The following is a 19,066-nucleotide window of genomic DNA, read 5'->3' as shown; positions in this document are numbered from 1 at the left end:
AGAGACCCTTGTCACCCCCCAGTGCTCTTTGTCTGGCATTCTGGTCCCTGCCCCTAGCCAGGCTGTGCACCCAGGGGCCTCCAGTAAGAGCTTCTTGAGCAAGCCAGGGTCCGCCAGCTGGTGCCCAGTAGCCCCAGCCACCTCTGCCTAGAAGTCCCACACTAGTCCCCGTCTACTGCGGCTGAGCTAGGGAGCAGGCTGGCACTTCTCTGAAGGGAACACCACCTTCTGGCAAATGGACAGGAGTACAGGGCACCCAGCACCCAGCCAGGCCCGGCCGGGCAGCCCCACGGTGCCACCTGCCTTTGTTCCCAGGAGGCAGTAACCTACACAGGTGCACTGCGGGCACCAGCAGGCACGTGGAGCAGCCCGCCCTGAGAGATGGCCCCTACTGCCTGAGAGTGTGCTGCGCACGCACTGACCTTGGCTCCAGTTCCATAAATACCCGGGGCGCAGAGGCAGGGCCACCTGGAGGCAGGGCCACCTGGAGACAGACACTCGCCATGGGGCGCCTGGGGCTGGTCGTCCTGGGCCTCGCCTGCTGCTTGGCCGGGGCGAGTGCTGCAAAGGTAAGCGAGAGCCCCGCAGAGGGGCCGGGCGCCCAGGGGCCCTCTCCTCGCTGACCCAGATCAGGAAACTGTGGGGACAGGGCCTGTAGAAGGGAGGACAGACAGAGCAGTCCCAGCGGAAACAGCCAGAACAAGAGACCCAGCGAGCCCACCAGCCCCGGGGCTGCGGCCGCCCAGGCCCTCCCTGCTAACCCACTCACGTGAGGCGGAGCCCCTGTGAGGCTGGACTTCAGAAAAACCACGAGCGACTGTTGGTGGAGGGCATCGGTGCGATTGTCCACTGCCCGTCTGAGGTTCAGTTGCCTGGGCCCCTTGAAGGTTGCTGGCCAAGTCGGGCCATCCTACCTGCAGCCCCGCTGATACCCACCTCCCTGTCTCATGGAAGGGAAGGCAGGGCCCTGGGCAGACAGGCCAAGTGCCCAGCGTCACACAGCCACCCTTCTGTTCTCAGCAGGAATCCGAATCTGGGCAGTTCAAGCCAGGCTCTGGCTCCCAGCGCCACCTCCATGTCTTGCTCCCCTCTAGGGGCACTGAGCCCAGCTTGCCTTGTGCAGGGCTCCCCTCGAGGTAGGGCTGCACCCGCTTTCTGGGGCATCTGCAAAATCTGCCCTTTAACTGGCTTCCCGAGGCGTGAGGAGCAAGTAACGAGTCCCCAACAGACACACAAAGTCAGAGAGGGCGTAGTCCCCGTCCCCAGCAGGACTCACACAGGGCCTCCAGGCCCTCACCGCACTGCCACCCCCCCACCCCCCACCCCCGTTCTCTGTCCATCCCTCATCCTGCCCCCCAGCCCCCGGGACTCCTTCCAGGTGGCCCTTCTCTACCTACTTCTGCCCCCGGGTCCTGCCCCGGGACCTGGAAGTCAGGGACCTGGCACTGGGTCCCTTCTGTCACAGAGGGGAAGTCATTATTTTTCTTGGGAGGGTTTTTGGGGTTCCCTCCACGGCTCTGGTCCCCCACCGACAGTCATCGCTCCCTATACTGCCACTTATTCCAGGTCCCCACACCCCAAAGCCCCCACCCTGAAGCCCTCAGACCCGTCTCAACCACTCACAGACCCCTCTGAGAGGGACTGCCTCCTCCCTGGAGCGCTGGCTTGGCCCTCTGCCTCCTCCCAGTGGCTTGGGGGGATGGAACGAGGAAGTCGGGGGGGCCTGCCAGTGTGGCAGGGTGCCCAGCAGTGTCAAGAGGCTCCCTCTGGTCCACAGTCCCTGCCGGCCCTGCTCTCCCACCTGGTGTGACAGGGGTCTGGCAGCTTAGGCTTCAGACTGGGGTGTAGGCCTGCTTCCTGCCACCTAGGACCTGGCTCAGGAGAGCCAGAGAGTTGGGGCTGCCACCACTCTCCACACAAGGGGAGCTGCTCTGGGCGGACAGGAGGCAGCGCCCAGAGGGCGCAGGCTGGGCAGCCACTTCCCAGCAGGGTGACTTTAAGCAGGAAGGCCTCTGAGCCTCAGCTTCTCCGGGGCAGCAAGCAGCTGAGCCCCTACCTCCAGGACCCTTGTGGGGATGGACATGTCAGCCCGTGTGGGGCAGCGCAGACCGAGACACCCGGAGCAGTTCTGCTGGCTTGGGTGGGATGGGGAGCTCCCTGGTGGGTCTTCCCACCATCTGGTGGTCTGCTGGCCCTGGGGGAGGCTCTATGGTATCCCATCTTACAGATCAGGAAATTGAGGCTCCAGGTCTCAGATAGGCAGCTTCGGCCAGAACCCACACGTCCACGCTGGCTGAGGGGCAACTCTGGATCTCTGGGGCTAGGGTGAAGGGACAGGAAGCCAGGCCCTCTAGCACGCTGGGCGAGGAGCAGCGGCCTGCCTTCTTGGGGCCTCCTTTGATGCTGTCTCTGGGGAGCCTCTGGCCCCCTGGTGCCTGCTTGGTTGGCCACTCCGGATTCAGGCCAGCCAGGCCCCAGTCTGCTGACCTTGCTGCCTCTCACTCAGCTGGGTGCCGTGTACACCGAAGGAGGCTTCGTGGAAGGTGTCAACAAGAAGCTGAGCCTCCTGGGTGGCGACTCTGTCGACATCTTCAAGGGCATCCCCTTTGCCACTGCCAAGACCCTGGAGAATCCCCAGCGTCACCCCGGCTGGCAAGGTGGGCACCGTGGGTGCTGGGCCAGCCTGGGTGGGTGGTGAGGGCACTGCCCTCCTCACGCCAGCCCCTCCCACTGCCCGCAGGGACCCTGAAGGCCAAGGACTTCAAGAAGCGATGCCTGCAGGCCACCATCACCCAGGACAACACCTACGGGGATGAAGACTGCCTCTACCTCAACATTTGGGTGCCCCAGGGCAAGAAGCAAGGTCTGCCTCTCAACCCCCAAAGGAAACCCCACATCAGAGCCCTGCCCCCGGCCGTCTCTGGGGGCTGCGAGCTGAGCTCCCTGGAAATCAACACAGAGGTGTGGGGGGAGGCGCCCACCTCTGGTCCCCAGCCTGGGAGAAGGTGCCTGCTGCACGAGGGCAGGGGAATGGCTGAGGAGAGGGCTGCGGGGGCATCTGAGTCACCTGGCCTATTCCTGCGTCTCAGTCTCCCAGGACCTGCCGGTGATGATCTGGATCTACGGAGGCGCATTCCTCATGGGGGCTGGCCACGGGGCCAACTTCCTCAATAACTACCTGTATGACGGGCAGGAGATAGCCACGCGTGGGAACGTCATCGTTGTCACCTTCAACTACCGCGTCGGCCCCCTGGGCTTCCTCAGCACGGGGGACGCCAACCTGCCAGGTCTGTGGGAGGCTCTGGGGTGGGTCCTGCGAGCTCTGAGTCCAGGAGGAAGATGCCCTCAGCACCCCTTGGCCCCAGAAAGATCCTGAGAACCCCACAGAAAGGCCAGAATCCCATTCCCAGAGCCAGGAAGCTAAGCTGAGTGACGTAGGGAAACAGGAGGCTGCGAGAGGCCAAGTGGAGTGGGGCAGGGAAGCCCGGGGAGACCAAATGACACACTGGGGCAGAGTCAGGGGTGGACACTGAAGCCACAGGACAGACAGACAACAGGAGGGACTGTGGCAGGGACCGGGGAGATGAGCAGGCCTGGCCATACTACTGCCCTTCCCTGTCCCAAGCTCCACATCCCTTCATCAAGTGTCTTGGGGCTCCGTTTGCCCCAGGATCTCAATGCCACTGAGGACGATTCCCTCCTCCCATGTTGTTGAGCCAGCCCTGGGTGCCCGCAGCCCCCTGCCAGCCCCAGCTCAGGTCTGGACAGACTCCTCCCCTCACCCTGTCCAGGTAACTATGGCCTTCGGGATCAGCACATGGCCATCGCCTGGGTGAAGAGGAACATTGCGGCCTTTGGGGGGGACCCCAACAACATCACCATCTTTGGAGAATCAGCGGGAGGTGCCAGCGTCTCTCTGCAGGTTGGCGGGTCCCTAAGAGGAGGGCTTTCTGCAGGGTTTGGAGGGCCAAGGGGGAGCCTGAAGTACCCTGGCTGGTGTCCTCAGCCAGGGCGAGCCTGGCTGACAGGACTTCTGTATTGCAGACCCTCTCCCCCTACAACAAGGGCCTTATCCGGCGAGCCATCAGCCAGAGTGGTGTGGCCCTGAGCCCCTGGGCCATCCAGAAAGACCCACTCTTCTGGGCCAAGAAGGTAAGTGGAGGAGGGCAGGGAATGGCAGGCTCGGGTTCTGCTAGAGACCCCGGGCGCCCTCCTGCTTTCTGCCGTCCGCCTGGATCCTATCCTTGCCCCAGACTGCTCCCTGCCTGGTCACCGGCCTACCTTACTCTGCCCCCAGGTTGCCAAAAAAGTGGGCTGTCCCTTGGATGACACCGCCAGGCTGGCCAGGTGTCTGAAGATCACCGACCCCCACGCCCTGACCATGGCCTACAAGGTGCCCCTGGCAGACCTGGAGTGTGAGTGGGTGCTGCTGGGGGAGAGCGGGGACCTATGGGGTGGGAGGCCACTGCCGGGCAAGGCCAAGCTCCTGGAGAGGAGAGGAAGGCACCGGGGCTGGGGCCAGGCCCGTCACTCACTGGCTTGTGTCCCTAGACAGCTCAGTGTCCCACTGCACCCGCTGCAGCCCTCAGGGGCTCCTGGAGGGAGGGGTCTCCTACTGTCTGTGAGTCATGGCGCCCCCTTTGAGAAGCTGATAACATGGGCCCCATGCCCCCAACAACACGTACGCGCAAGGACTTACGCACATTTTAGAGAGGTCCCCAGGCCCAGCGTCCCGTGCTCCACACCCTCTCCCTCTTCCTCCCGCAGCTCATTCAGCAAACACTGGCTGAGCATCTACAGTGCTGGGCCCCGCAGGCCCTGGCAGGGACTCCCCTGCTTGCCGGCTTGGCAGCTGGAGTCCTGCTCTCTCTCCCAAAGCAAATCTAAGGAAGCCTTACGTTTGCCTCTTTAACTATGGCGAATGCAAAGCCAAAGCCAAAGCCAAAGAAAATCATAGGGCTCAAATGCAAACCGACTCTTTTTCCCCCCGTTTTGGGTGTGGGGATAAACCCAGGGCCTTGTGCTTGCTAAGCATGCTCTCTGCCAACCCACACAGCTATCTGAAGGAGTGGAACTAAAGCCATGGCCTCGCCCTGCCCTGAACCAGCTATCGGGTCCTCTGGGTGCTGGTCGGGGTTCTGGAAGGCTGCAGACTTGCCCGTGGCGGAACCCAGCCCGGTAGTGGGCACCTCCTCCTCCCTCACTCTCAGCTCCTTGTTCCTGATTCAGGCTGAGTGAGAAGAGAGGGAGGAGAGGGGTGCCTGCCCCTAGGGCGAGAGGACGAGGCCCTGTGGCGAGAGGACGAGGCCCTGTGGCGAGAGGACGAGGCCCTGTGGCAAGGTTTGCAGACATGTTGATTGCCGCAGCTGGAGGGGTGTCACGGCATCCAGCGGTGGAGGCCAGGGATGCTGCGCCACCTCCCGCCCTGCACAGGACAGCACGTCCCACAGCGAAGCGTTATCCAGTCCCAAAGTGTCCAGGTCCAGGGTCGAGAATCTCTGATAGACCAGAGAAGGAAGGAGATGGACTCAGGCTGTACAAGGCCGATGGGAGGGCCAGGTGGACACGGCGAGGTCCAAGAGCCCCTTGTCTCTCCACCCAGACCCCGTGCTTCACTATCTGGCCTTCATCCCGGTCATCGATGGAGACTTCATCCCTGATGACCCCGTCAACCTGTTCGCCAATGCTGCTGACACAGACTTCTTAGCAGGCACCAACAACATGGATGGCCACCTCTTTGCAGGCATGGACTTGCCGGCCATCAACAAGAACAACCAGGACATCACAGAGTGAGCAGGGAGGGGCATAGGACCCCAGGGTCACATGCTGGAGGACAGCTGGGGAGGCTACCAAAGGCTCAGCAGGCGGTTGAGTGCAGGAAGTCGGTGCCAGGTTGGGGTGGTACTAGGGGAGGGTGGTTCTAGGTGGAGGGTCCAGTGCCTGCTTGTTCCCTTCAGAGAGGACTTCTACAGGCTGGTCAGCGGGCTCACTGTGACCAAGGGGCTCAGGGGTGCCCAGGCCACCTTCGACATCTACACTGAGTCCTGGGCCCAGGACCCCTCCCAGGTGACCAGGAAAAAGACTGTGGTGGACCTGGAGACTGACATTCTTTTCCTGATGCCCACAGAGATCGCCCTGGCACAGCACAGAGCCAAAGCCAAGTGAGATTCTGGGAAGTGGGTGCCTTCCTGGGGGGAGGGGCCATCTAAGATGCTTCACCTTACTTCTGAGGCCTCTTGGCCGACTAAACAAATACAGTGAGCTTCCCATCAGTCAAGGCAAAAAGGGAAACAAATGTGGACACATACCTTACCTTGTCCAATCAAAAGAGAAGTGCAAATTCACGTGGAGAGGAAAAAGCCCTTTCTTGATACTAAATTACAGGAGCAAGGTGCCTCAAACATCTTATAGAGGTGAGGCATAAATATGATCGAATTGTGGAATTCATGAATTTGGGCTGTGGCTCTTCCTTCCCCAGGTGTGAATACCCCACTTTTTCCATGGGTTCAGGTGGGAATTCCCCAGCTCCTTTTCTGCTCCCCACTGGCCTCCCCCAGGGCCCACTTCCAAGTGTCCCTTCCAACCCGGCTGTCTGTCCACCTCTCAGGAGTGCCCACACCTACTTCTACCTGTTTTCCCATCCCTCTCGGATGCCCGTCTACCCCAAATGGGTGGGGGCTGACCACGCTGATGACCTCCAGTATGTCTTTGGAAAGCCCTTTGCCACCCCGCTGGGCTACCGGCTCCAGGACAGGACTGTCTCCAAGGCCATGATCGCCTACTGGACCAACTTTGCCAGAAGCGGGTAAGGTGTGGGTTGAGCCAAAAAGGCCTCCTGCCGCTGCCCCCCTGCCTGCCAGTGGGGAGACTTGGGCAAGTCATTTAGCCCCGAGCCTCCGTGTCCCCTTCTGTACCTGAGGATAAAAGCTGCCCACAGAGCCCAGGACCTCAGCCAACGCTGGGCCACAGATGGGTCTTCAGAGGGCCAGGGCTGTGCAGGGTGTGGACATGGAGCTGCCGGGGCTCAGAGCTGCCGCCTCCTGGGAGCCCTCGGACCTGCCCAGCCTCTTCTCACTCTGCAGGGACCCCAACATGGGCCACTCGGCCGTGCCCACACATTGGTACCCCTACACCCTGGAGGACGGCAGCTACCTGGAGATCACCAAGAAGATGGACAGCAGTTCCATGAAGCAGCACCTGAGGGCCAACTACCTGCAGTACTGGACGCAGACCTACCGGGCACTGCCCACAGTGGTGGGTGAGGGGGCCACCCCAGGGGCCCCCGCCAATGACTCCCTGGCCCCCCAACTCCCCCCCACCAACGACTCCCGTCCCCCCCTATTCCCACCTGCCAACGACTCCCTGGCCCCCCCACTCCCACCCGCCAATGACTCCCGTCCCCCCATATTCCCACCCGCCAACGATTCCCGTCCCCCCCCACTCCCACCCGCCAACGACTCCCGTCCCCCCCCATTCCCACCCGCCAACGATTCCCGTCCCCCCCCACTCCCACCCGCCAACGATTCCCGTCCCCCCCCACTCCCACCCGCCAACGACTCCCGTCCCCCCCCACTCCCACCCGCCAACGACTCCCGTCCCCCCCCATTCCCACCCGCCAACGATTCCCGTCCCCCCCCACTCCCACCCGCCAACGACTCCCGTCCCCCCCTATTCCCACCCGCCAACGACTCCCGTCCCCCCCTATTCCCACCCGCCAACGACTCCCGTCCCCCCCTATTCCCACCCGCCAACGACTCCCGTCCCCCCATATTCCCACCCACCAACGACTCCCGTCCCTCCCCATTCCCACCCACCAACGACTCCCTGGCCCCCCCATTCCCCCCCCACCAACGACTCCCGTCTCCCCCTATTCCCACCCGCCAATGACTCCCGTCCCTCTCCATTCCCATGCGCCAATGGCTCCCTGGCCCCCCCACTCCCACCAGGTAACGACTCCCTGGCCCTCCCAGTACCCCCTGTGGACCAGTCCCAGGGCCCCCCAGCACCCCGTGGATGACCCCCAGACTGTAGCAGCACCTCCCGCGGACAATCCCGAGGGGGCTCAGATTCCTGTAGTCACTGACTCCTTTCTTCTGTGTTTCAGGAGCCTCAGCCCCATGAGGCCACAAGGGTGGGACCCCAGGGTCCACCTCCTCTCTTGAGCTGTTTTGAATAAAACTGCATCTCTTTTGTCCGGTGTCTGTCTTTGCTTCAAGATTAAAGGGAGGAGGGGCTGTCAGTCGTCCTTAATAGCAACAGGCATTTGGTCTAATGCTACAGGTCATCTGGGTCAGGTGCCAGGCTGCAGAATGTTTAAAGTCTGATCTTCATTTTAGAGAAGGGACAGGGGCAGGGGTGGAGTATGGGGGTCTTTTGCTGGCAGGAATCGGCACCCAGCTCTCAGCTTCCCGGGAGCCCCAGCCAGGGTAAGCCCTGGAAGCACCTGGCAGAGGGCCCAACTGTCTGGGGCCCTTTGGGTCCAATCAGTGGTGCACGGGTGGCGGGCGCTGGGACTGACTTGTGGGTGGCAGGGTGCGTGGAAGGCCACTGTGGCCTTCAGCGGCACATTGCCATTCTCCCCAAACACAAAACAGCAGGGACAGGAGTTTGTGGGTCTGGAGCAAGGATTCCAGAGGATTGTCATGTAAGGGAAAGGTGCCAGGGCCTGAGGGACCGAGGAGGCAAGTCCCTTGCCACGGGCTGGTCCTCTTCCTGGGGGACTTCCTCGCCACCTTGTAAGCCTGACTGTGCCACTTCCCCTACCTGGTGCTGATTTCCACAAGTTCCTATTTGGTGATCAGAGAAAGCCAGCAAGACAAGTGTCGAATGTCCTGCTTCGTCCTCCGCTGTAGGAGGGCAGCCGCATGGGTCAGGAACGGTGGTCCTTGCAAGTGCTGTTGTTATTATTATTATTACTTTTTGAGCTGGCATCTCACTGCAGTGCTCAGCCGGGTCTCAAACTCATGGGCTCCATCAATCCTCCTACCTCACTCCAGAGGACTGAAGTGCGCACCGCCCACCAAGCCACAAAAGTTCTATTCAGGAGAAGGGTTACGTGGCATTAATCCACCCACACGGCGAGCAACCATCACACCACTAGTTCCAAAATTCTTCATCAGCCCCAACAGAAGCTCCGTGGCCACTGACCATGAGCTCACCCGTTCCCCACTCCCATGGCCTGGAACTCTGCTCTCTGTCCCCATGAATCCGCCTATTCCAGATGTTTCTTCAAGGCCATCACAATGTTCTTGGGTTCGTCCTCACTGTGGTTCTGTGGCCTGAGGGGCCCTCTGTTCCTGGGTGTGGCTGGACCACCTGCCCTTGGAGGCTGCTGGGGCATAACGGTGCCCAGGACTCCAGTGGGCCTCCTCATTTCTGCCCAGTGGGTACTGGTGTCCCGTGTGTGTTCCCGTCCCGCTGAGTGATCCAAGTCCTCCGCTTTTCTTCTTTGTTAACCTAGCTAAAGGTCTGTCGATGTCATTGTTCCTTTTGAAGAACCAACTTTTGGTTTCACTGAGATTCTCTGTGGCTCTTCTCTTTTCTGTCTCTGGTTAATCTTCATTATTTTCCTCCTTTTGTAGCTTTGGATTTAGGGGTCTTTGTTTTTGTTCTAAGCCATACTGTTTTGCAGTTGATTTTATGATTTTATTTTATTTATTTATTTTTTTAAGAGAGAGTGGGAGAGGAGAGAGAGAGAGAGAGAGAGAGAGAGAGAATTTTTTAATATTTATTTTTTAGTTCTCGGCGGACACAACATCTTTGTTTGTATGTGGTGCTGAGGATCGAACCCGGGCCGCACGCATGCCAGGCGAGCGCACTACCGCTTGAGCCACATCCCCAGCCCCTGATTTTATGATGTTAGATTTTTTTTTTTTGTAGCAGGGATTGAACCCAAGGCCACCTAGCCACTGAGCCACATCCCCAGCCCTTTTTATTTTTTAACACGGAATCTCACTAAGTTGCTTAGAGCCTCATTAAATTGCTGAGACTGACCTCAAATTTGTGATCCTCCTGCCTCAGCCTCCTGAGCTGCTGGGTTTCACCTAGCTTGAGATCTTTTTCTTTCTTTCTTTTTTTTTTTTCTTTTTGGTATCAAGGGTTGAACCCAAGGGCACATACTGAAGCACTAAGCCACATCCCTAGCCTATTTTTTTTTTAAATTTTATAGACAGGGTCTCACTACACTGCTGAGGCTGGCCTTAAATTTGTAATCCTCTTGCCTCAGCCTCCTGGGTCACTGGGATCACAGGTGTGGGCCATTGCAGCTGGTTTAGATCTTTCCTTTTTTACCGTGGGTGTTCACAGCTCTCCATTCCCTCTGAGCAGTGCTTTTGTTGTTTTCCTACTTGCAGGACATCATGGGGTTCCCCATGATCTTGTCTTTGACCTGCTGGTTGTTTAGAAGCGTGCTGTTTGAATTCTACAGATTCACCATCAGCCCAGCTCCTTCTGCCGTTGACTTCTCGTTTCTCCCACTCAACTTGGAAAGAGACTCGGCATGCGTCAATCCTTTAGATGTACCCGCTGTTCCTGGCCTCACACACGTGTCTGTCCACATGCATCTGAGAGGACGCACCCTCTGTGGCCGCTTAGGTCCTCTAAGGGTTAGGGTTCATCATCTTGCTCAAGACCTCTGTTCCTCATCCACCTCTGGTTGGCTCTTCTATTCAATATTGGAAGTGAGGCATTGAAGTCTCCCAGTCTGGCTTTCTCCCTTCAATTATGTCCATTTTGCCTCTTATCTTTTGTGCATGTTATTAGTTGTGCATGTTTCAATTTTATCTTCTTGATGAGACTTCTATCGGTATATACAGACCTTCTTAACCTTCCTCGTCTACTGCTACTTTCTGACATAAAATTTTACCTGATATTATAGCTGTTATTAAAATAAACTATTATTATGGAATATCTTTTCCTATCTTTGTGTCAAAGTAAGTTTCTTTGAATACAGCATGCTTTTCTTTTAAAGCTCATTCTGCCCATCTCTGCCCTTTAGAGAATCTAACCCATTTATATTTACAGCAAGTATTGAGAGGGAAGTTCTCACTTCTGCCATTTAGCTATTTTTTTTTTCTGTATGTCTAATATGGTCTTTGCTCAGTTCCTCAAATACTACTTTTTATGGACTTAGTTTTTATTTATTTATTTATTTATTTGTGGTGCTGGGAATTGAACCTACGGTCTCTGGCATACCAGGCGAATGCTCTACCACTGAGCTACATCCCCAGTCCCTTCAGTTTTCTGTTTTTTGTAATTATCAGGCAAAGTATTCTAATGTGAATGTATTTGTGGATGTATTTTTTTTTTTTGTAGTGTATCATTTTGTTTCTCCTTTTCCTTTACTTCTTTTAGTCATTTTCCTAGTGGTTATCTTTGGGATCACGATTTCTAACCATCTCTTTTCAATACCAACTCAGTGTCAGCAGTACACAAATCCTCATGGATTTCCATTCTTCCCCTTATATCGTTATTCTCATGGACTACATATCTACATCTACTCACATGGATTCATAGTCAGTCTGATGACTTTTGCTTTTAAATCACATATAAAGGAAGAGTTAAGGCCGAGGGGCAATCCTGCTGTCTCTTCTGGTCACCTATTGGTGGCTTCTGCCGGCTCTTTATTTCTTTAATGGCTTTGGGTCACAGTCTAAGCCTTTCATTTCAGCCTGAAGGACTAAAAGCATTTCTTGTAAGGCACCTCTTCTAATAACAGTCTTCCTTACGTGTTTTCATCTGGGAACATCTTCAATTTCTCTTCTATTCTCAAAGGATGTCTTGCTTCCTCTTTCAGCACATCTTGGTCATGTTGTTCCACTGTGTCTAGACTAAAACTGGCTGCTGACCTGACGGAGGATTCCTTGTATATGACAGATTGCTTTTTTCTTCCTACTTTCAGGATTTTCTCTTTTGACAATCTGTCTGTAGTGTGTTTTGGTGTGGATCTCTTTGAATCTACAGTTTGAAACTTACTGAACTTATTAGGTATGCCTATTTACATACTCCAGCAAATTTGTGAATTTGAATAAAAGTTAATAAAAGAAATAAAGGAAAAGGAGAATCAAAATGATACACTACAAAAAACTATTCAAAATACATGTGCATTCAAACACTTGGCATGCTAGTTTTCCTCATTCTTTCCTTTCTGCTCCTCATACAGAAGAATTTCAAGGGCCTTATCTTCAAGTGCACTGACTCTTTCTTCTTCCTACTCGGATGTGCTGTTGAACCCCTCCAGTGCATTTTTCATTTTGGTCATTATAGTTTGCAGTTTCAAACTGGCTCCTTTTTATCATTTCTGTCTCCTTATTGAATTGCCCATTGTTCATACATAATCCACTGATTTGGGGTCCATGATTCATTGAGCTCACTGAGCATATTTAATGCAAGGATGTGCTGTCTCTGGCTACTAATTCCTCAGGAATAGTTTCTTTCAAAGCCTTTTTATTTTTCTTCCTGCAAGCGAACCATATTTTCCTTTCTTTGTATGTTTTGTGATTTGGGGAAAACTGAACACTGAGTACTATGATGGGATTGCTCTGAAAAGCAGATGGTCCCTCCCCAGGAGCTGATTCTGTGGCTTGTGGAAGGCTGTCTCCTGTTTCTACTGTGACTCTTGCAGACTGTTTTTGTGAGGACTGTATTCCGTGTTGTGTGCAGTCTGTCAGTTTTCTGTTCCTTTGTCTCTGGGGTCACCTGTGATGGAGGTTTCCTGAACTGCTGAATCTCAGCGGTGTCTTGCTTGGTCACTGTGTCTGACTGTGTTCCAAAGCAGGGGATTTCAGTAGTCCCCTCCCACCCCCAACTTGACGGTTGTTTCCCTAGAGAGCCTGAACCCTGGAGCTTCCTACTCTGCCATTTTCTGTTGCAAATGCTATTTGTAGACAGCAACATTTCAGAGGTTGCTCCATACTCTGTGAAACACCCCGATCTCTTGTCCTAGGAGTTCTGAGGGGCCCTCAGCACACGACCCAGCTTACTGAGACTGAGATGAATGTGTGCCCCATGTACGCTACACATGTTGCCTTCAGCATGCCTCAGAAGAGCGGCTGGCCCTTCTTAACATCTACAAAGAATAAACTGAGAATCCCGTGAGATTTCCTATTTCAACATGAAATGTGAAAGTCTGTCCCATTTATGCTAATACAGGCAATGAAAGAACAAAACCATAATGACCAGGTTGTAGTAGAAACAGAATTTTAATATAATATTCAAGTCTAGCATTTTCTATTTACAACAAATAAATATTGCCCCAACCCAATCAGTAAACTTTTTTTTTTTTTGCTTTTTGCTTTTTATACAAATATTCAACCCTTCCCCCTCCCCCCAAGCCCTCCTTCCCCCAAACCCCGTCTCACGTGGTCTCGTAAAGCCCAGGATGCAGTGGTGAATGGCACTTTCAGTGGCAGGAGATTCGACGCCAATGGAGCTGTCCTCACTTGCCAGGTGAAGAGTGTGGCCCATGAGAGGGCTTCTCTCTCCGCTCCCAGGGCGGGCGGGCGGGCTGTGTGGTGGGTGACACCCTTACTCTCAGTTGGCCCTGGAGATGGACTCTTTGGTGCAGCCTGAGAAAGGCTAGAGTGGTGGGAGGAGGGGCCGGGACCCCAGGATGGTCACAGGCGAATGCCTGTAGGCACCAGGAGAGAACTGCAGTGGTCAGACCCGCTGGGTGAGGGGCGCCCTGGGGTCCCCGCGGGCACAGGTGGTAGTGACTTGCACCTGAGAAGGTGTCAGGAACTATACAGAGGGCAGTGGCCAGGGGCAGGCAGAGCACCATGCCCACTGGCAGCGCTTCTTAGCCAGTCAGCTAGTCCTCTGTGGCAGAGAGCAGAAGGCACCTAAGGCAGTGGGTGGTCCACGGAGGCCAGGTCAGCCTGTCAACTGGCAGGTGTCAATCCCGGCAGCAGGAGAGGTTCAGGTGAACTGGAGTCTGGGGGTGGCCTGGGCTGGCAGGTGGGTAGAAGGGGGCTGCTTGTCCTGAGCCACTCTAGTCTCTGTGCTCACCACTGGCCAGCCCACCCTAGGGAGATGTCCTTAGAAGATGCCCTTGGCAATCCTGAGCCCTTTCTGCTTCATGCGAGGGAGGGTGGAGCTGGCTCCGTGCTTGACCTTTGCCCCCTTGGAGAAGGTCCGCTTCTTCAGGACAAAGTCATAGTTGGCGGTAGAGTTCATGGCGTAGAACACATTGGCGTTTTCAGGGATCTTTAGTTCTGGTGAGAGGGGGGCAGAGGGGTGGTCATGGTATTCACAGGTCCCCACAGGATCCACTACCTGAGTCTCCTTTAGGACAGGCCTAAGCCACAGGCCTGAGATCCCCCAGTCCAGCTCCAGGACCACCAGGGACCCCCTGGAGGCTTTCTGCCTGAAGACAGACCTTGCTGAGGCCCTGATGGGATCTTGTTTAACAAGGGTCTTGATCTCCAGAATGCGGCGGCTGGGCCTAGAGCTGGCAACGGGTCACCCCACGCCGCCCACAGAGCTGCCTTTGTGGTCCTGACCCTTCCTAGAGCAGGCTTTGCAGACCCAGCACCTCTCCCGAGTGCTCACGACAATGGCCCCAAGGACCACAGACAGCAGGCCTCATCCCAGGCCCCCTGTGCACCCCACGGGACCCAGGCTGCCAGCAAGTCCTTCCTCTGGGTCGTTTCTGGCCCGGAGCCTGCTCTCAATCCTGCTGGGCCGAGTCGTGGGGCTCTGACTAGTCCTGGCCTCCCCAGGCCTCAGTCTTTTCCGTAAGGCAGGGGCGCCCCCAATCCTGCGCACCAAACCAAAGTGGTGCGAGGTGCGGGGAGAGGGTCTAGAATGCGACCCGCGGGGATGATGGGTGTCGCTGCTGACTGGGCTAAGGCTGGCAGGGATGTGTCCAGGGCCGCCTTGGGGCAGGCACTGTGTGGCCTGGGGCAGGAGTGGTGCTACCCGTCCCCCACCCCCGCCATCCCGTCACTCACTGCGGTCCCCTGAGATGATCTGCAGCAGCTCGTAGTCATCGGGCTCCTCCTCGTCCAGGTTGTGTTTGTCCAGGGCCTTGCGAATGACAGTGGGAGCCTTATCCTGGCTGGTCACCTGGGGCAGAGCAGGGGACCGTCCTTCAGGGCACAGGCCCTAGAGCGGCCCCCCAGAGTGCAGGGCCAGCGACCCTCCAGAGTCTCCTGCGCTCTCAGAGCAGGGGCTCACACTTTCATCCCCTCTGGTTCCCTGAGGGTGGCCTCCTCGGAAGGAAGGGTGGTCCTTCCCCGCTGTTCCTAGCCCCCTTCTCCCACAACAGAGACTGCTGTGTCCCCCATGTCCCCTGGGAAGCCGTGTGAACCCCAGGGATAACAAGATTGACACATCTGGGGAGTGGATGGCCTCTAATCCAACCCAAGAGAACTGGGTCTGCTCTGGGCTGGAGGCTGGGGGTGGGTGGCACAGGTCAGAGGCCCGCAGGCCTGGACCCTGAAGGCGGCCAGGGCACAGGCAGGGCTCAGACAGAGGTCATGCAGGTGAGTGCTTACTGACAGCCAGGATACCTCCTGGCATGCCTGACCCAGCAGGATAGAGGTGGCCGACGGCTCCCTGCAGCCAGAGGCCTGGACGGGCAGACCCCATTGGCTCTGGGTTCAGAGACATCCAGACTCGCACCGCTGCTGGCCCCTCCGTGGCTGCCACCATGTGGCTGCCCCCACTCTCTTGGCCTGGATCCCTCCCTGCCCCTCCACCAGCCAGTGCCCCACGGAGGCACCCAGAGTCACGGCTGCCTCCTCTGCTCCAGCCTCCAGAGCTGTATCTCCTTCCTGAGCAAAGTCAAGGCCAGACCCTGCTCCTGTGGGCCCATTCCTCCCCTCCACTCCCTGGGATGAAGCCCTTGGCATTGACCACTTCTTCTTACTCCTGTCTCCCCTCTTGACCCCTAGAACATCGACTCCAGGAGGGCTTGGGATGGTCCTTGGTGCTCAACACGTCTGCCACCTGGCTGGGTGAGCGTGAGGGGCCACCCCGGCCAGCGGGCTCACCAGGATGCTCTTGTACATGTTGCCGTTGTCCACGTCCAGGCTGACGCGGACGATGCAGCAGTCGCCCACCTGCTGGTTGTAGAGCGGCAGGGAGGAGCTGTAGCTGCAGACCCCCGAGACGGAGCGCTTGTGGGTGCGAGTGGTGGCCACGGGCGTGGTGCAGGCGGACGATGAGGAGGTGCTGCTGGAGGCCGAGCTGATGCCGGAGGTCTCTGGGGAGGACTGGGAGGCTGACTCCCAGAACTGTGGGGGACGGTGACATCAGCAGAAGCCCAGACCCTGAGGGGCACCTGGAGGGCCACTGGAGGGATTTCCCGGCCCTCGGGTGGATGCGGGGAGGGGTGGGGACGCTCGCGCCAGGAGGCAGGGTGGGGGACGGGCAGGTGGGCACCTTCTTTTCCTGGCCATCAGGGGACTCTGGGACGAAGCTCATGTTGATCTCCTCCACGTCGGAGCTGGAGGAGCCGGCCGAGTGCACGCTGAGCGCATCTGTGATGTCTCCGCTGCTGAGGTAGGAGCCACACCTGAGCTGGTCACACGACCTGGAGTGGGAGCTGCTGCTGGTGCTGAGCTCTGTGCTGGGGGCCTGGCGGCTGGACGACACGGCTGGCTTACCAGAGGCCCCTCGTGAGGGACACATCCCACCCTGTCCCCGTCCCCTGAGGCACTCTGTACAGGGGGTACTGGCTGGAGGCTTGGTCAATCACCAGGACCCACCCCTCCCACCTACAGCCGTCTGAGACCATTCAGAAGCGCTGGTTCCCAGAGGAGGAAACCGGGGCCCTGTCACAGGAATGGTCAGAGATGGTGCAGTCCAGTGCTGGCCTGTGTGGCTTAGCCCTGAAGCTCCTCTGGCCCTGGCTGCTGGGTCGGACACCTACTCGCTCCAGCGCTTCACAATGGCAGTGCTCTTCTTGGTCTTGAGGGTGTTGCTGGCAGACTCAGACGGGGGCTCCAGCTCACAGGACAGGCTGTAGCTACAGACAGGGACAGCGGTGAGGCCACCAGGAGCTGCATGCGGGCCTCTTCCCAGGACCTCCCCAGAAGCTGGACCTGGGGACCACCGCCCTCCTGGTCCGACACTGACCAAAATCTCAGGTCCCAACCTCTTTGGAGCCAGTCCAGGCCACCCTCGATGTCCCCAGCTCCTGCCCAGCCTCACCTCTCGGCCTCACTGAGCCACTCCATGGCCCGGAACCAGGACCCAAAGTGCTCCGCGGGCGCGATGCTGTAATTGTTGCAGGCTGACTGAAGCAGCTTGATCTGCGCAATGACCTCAAACTCCTGGGCAAGGGGCGGACAGGAGGGTGAGGGGCCCTGTCCAGGCACAGGGCAAGGCAGGGGCTGCCCTCTGGGACTTTGCTTGGGTCCCTCTGCCCCTCCAGGACCCTCTCTGAACCACAGCCACTCCTTGGCAGCCAGCCCAGACCCGACTCCTTCCCGCCCTTCTCAGTCACCAAACATGTAATGCTCACCTTCCTCCTCTTCTCGAAGTTGATCAACCTTCCCTGCAAGACAGACAACCAGCATCCCTCAGGGAGCTGCCCTCCACCTTTAAGGCCTCCTGCCTCTGCCCCCCCACGAGAGCCTCCAGGGGACGGGGCACCTGCACAGGCACAGGCTCTGGGGATAATGGAGACAGAGGCTTTGGGTGAGGAGGCCCTATCGTGGCCACCGCAGGCTGCCTGACCTTCACTCATGCCCACAGCTACCCGAGAGCAATTCCATTCACACCCGACAGCCAGGCAGCCTGTGGCACACAGGAGGGTGTCGCGTTCCCCTGCAAGGGACCACGAAGCTCTCAGCAGTACTGCGGGCTCAGGGGCCAGCAAGGGCTCTCTCCTCCCAAGCCTTGGGACCCAGGACCCCAACCCAGTTCCTGCCCTGCCCCCGGCCTTGGGCTCACTCACATACAGATAATCCTTCATGGCAGTGTCCAGCATCACCAGGTCAGTGAGAAACGTGCCCAGGTAGGGAACGGTGCCCTGGATGACACCCTGTGGCATTGGGTGGGGGGTGATAAGTAAGGCCTGGGGCCCTGCCCTGAAGGCTTCTTAGCCTGACCTTAACCCCACGTGGCCTCCCACTGGGAGCAGTCTGGGAACCTTAAGCTACCTCTGTCCCAAGTCCCCCTCCTAGACTCTGTGGACCCCAATCTGTCTCTGTGCACCTCCCTGGCTGGCATGTGGCAGATGCCCAAGGTTATGTGACTCCTGATCACCCCTCCCCACCAAAAACTCTGCCAGACCCTGGGTCTGGGGCTTCAGCTCATCCCCCATGATGCCAGCTGGTCAGGGCGTGGCCCCGCCTGGGTCCAGGGGAGATCAGGTTCAATGGGGGCTCAGGGGCAACAGGAGGGAAGGAGTAGGGAGCCCCTTCCTCTCCAGCTCCCCCAGCACCCATATCCCTCCCTGGCCTTGGGCATGGTCACTCACCGATTCCTTTGGCCGCCTCTGGGTTCTCTTGGGATTCATCTCCAGGGTAGCAAACTTGGAGGTCCCCTCCTGCCAGGGTGGAGGATGGGGTCAGAGCCTTCCCTTGCCCCTCATCCATCAATACCCCTGACCTTGGGCCCACGGGCTGGTGCCAGGTTCCTGCTGCCCCTGGCATTCTGCTCCAGCACTCACTAGTGGGGACCCTGAGTTGGCAGCCTGGCCTCTCTGTGCCAGTTTCCTCATCTACAAAGTGGGAACAGGACTACACCTGCCTAGGGGGCAGAGAGGGCTCGGTGCCACGTTACTGGCACCGGTGCTGTCCCGACTCGCCCTCGGCAGCACAGTCTGCTCAGAGCCCACATGTTCCTTTTCCTCTTGAGCCTCATCACCTCGTGAATTGGCATCTGTACTCTTCCATTTGCCAGATGAGAAAACTGAGGCCCATGGGGGGTGGTGCTTGGAGGGCAGGCTGTCCACATCTCTCTGGCCAGTGACGGGGTTCTGTCTTTCCCTCGGGAACACTGACGAGGCTCCCGACACTCTGCTTTCATGCCACACACGGGGATTTCAATGTGGGATGCTTCTTCCTGACCTAGCTAGAAAGCGTCCCTTCCAGGGGCCCTGGGCCACCCTGTCCCA

The 19,066-nt window shown here is 57.7% G+C and overlaps 2 protein-coding genes across 7 annotated transcripts in view; one reads left to right on the top strand and one right to left on the bottom strand.

Moving 5' to 3' along the window:
* The first annotated feature begins 477 nt into the window (after nucleotides 1-477).
* Cel (carboxyl ester lipase) lies at nucleotides 478-8,192 on the top strand. Of its 4 annotated transcripts, none has more exons than XM_046465675.1 (12): nucleotides 478-569; nucleotides 2,507-2,657; nucleotides 2,741-2,863; nucleotides 3,090-3,287; nucleotides 3,792-3,922; nucleotides 4,045-4,152; nucleotides 4,298-4,415; nucleotides 5,603-5,789; nucleotides 5,958-6,161; nucleotides 6,608-6,805; nucleotides 7,083-7,254; nucleotides 8,105-8,192. In XM_046465675.1, the coding sequence occupies exons 1-12, from the start codon at nucleotides 504-506 to the stop codon at nucleotides 8,174-8,176; spliced, it is 1,728 nt and encodes a 575-aa protein (XP_046321631.1). In that variant the 5' UTR covers nucleotides 478-503; the 3' UTR covers nucleotides 8,177-8,192. The 4 variants fall into 4 exon arrangements, with proteins under 4 accessions (XP_046321631.1, XP_046321630.1, XP_058441948.1 ...); XM_046465674.1 differs by having other exon boundaries at nucleotides 7,947-8,192; XM_058585965.1 differs by lacking the exon at nucleotides 8,105-8,192 and adding an exon at nucleotides 7,415-8,063 and having other exon boundaries at nucleotides 7,083-7,348.
* A 4,988-nt stretch (nucleotides 8,193-13,180) lies between these two features.
* Nucleotides 13,181-19,066, bottom strand: part of Ralgds (ral guanine nucleotide dissociation stimulator) — a 41,557-nt gene continuing 35,671 nt past the window's right edge. For all 3 annotated transcript variants that reach the window (XM_046465549.2, XM_046465547.2, XM_046465548.2), the window contains exons 10-18: nucleotides 18,428-18,496; nucleotides 17,903-17,989; nucleotides 17,468-17,500; nucleotides 17,155-17,276; nucleotides 16,874-16,969; nucleotides 16,384-16,585; nucleotides 15,993-16,235; nucleotides 14,949-15,063; nucleotides 13,181-14,210 (exon numbers count right to left, since the gene is read on the bottom strand). In XM_046465549.2, the coding sequence (XP_046321505.1) occupies nucleotides 14,035-14,210; nucleotides 14,949-15,063; nucleotides 15,993-16,235; nucleotides 16,384-16,585; nucleotides 16,874-16,969; nucleotides 17,155-17,276; nucleotides 17,468-17,500; nucleotides 17,903-17,989; nucleotides 18,428-18,496 (1,143 nt within the window). In that variant the 3' untranslated portion in view covers nucleotides 13,181-14,034. The remainder of the gene's footprint in view (nucleotides 14,211-14,948; nucleotides 15,064-15,992; nucleotides 16,236-16,383; nucleotides 16,586-16,873; nucleotides 16,970-17,154; nucleotides 17,277-17,467; nucleotides 17,501-17,902; nucleotides 17,990-18,427; nucleotides 18,497-19,066) is intronic.

The sequence above is a fragment of the Marmota monax genome, unplaced genomic scaffold (assembly GCF_021218885.2).
Source record: "Marmota monax isolate L192 unplaced genomic scaffold, Marmota_monax_Labrador192_F-V1.1 WCK01_AAM20220418_F8-fsc00167, whole genome shotgun sequence".
Lineage (NCBI taxonomy): Eukaryota > Metazoa > Chordata > Mammalia > Rodentia > Sciuridae > Marmota > Marmota monax.
Note: the sequence above shows the minus strand (reverse complement) of the source record. Positions and strands in the feature narration are given on the sequence as shown.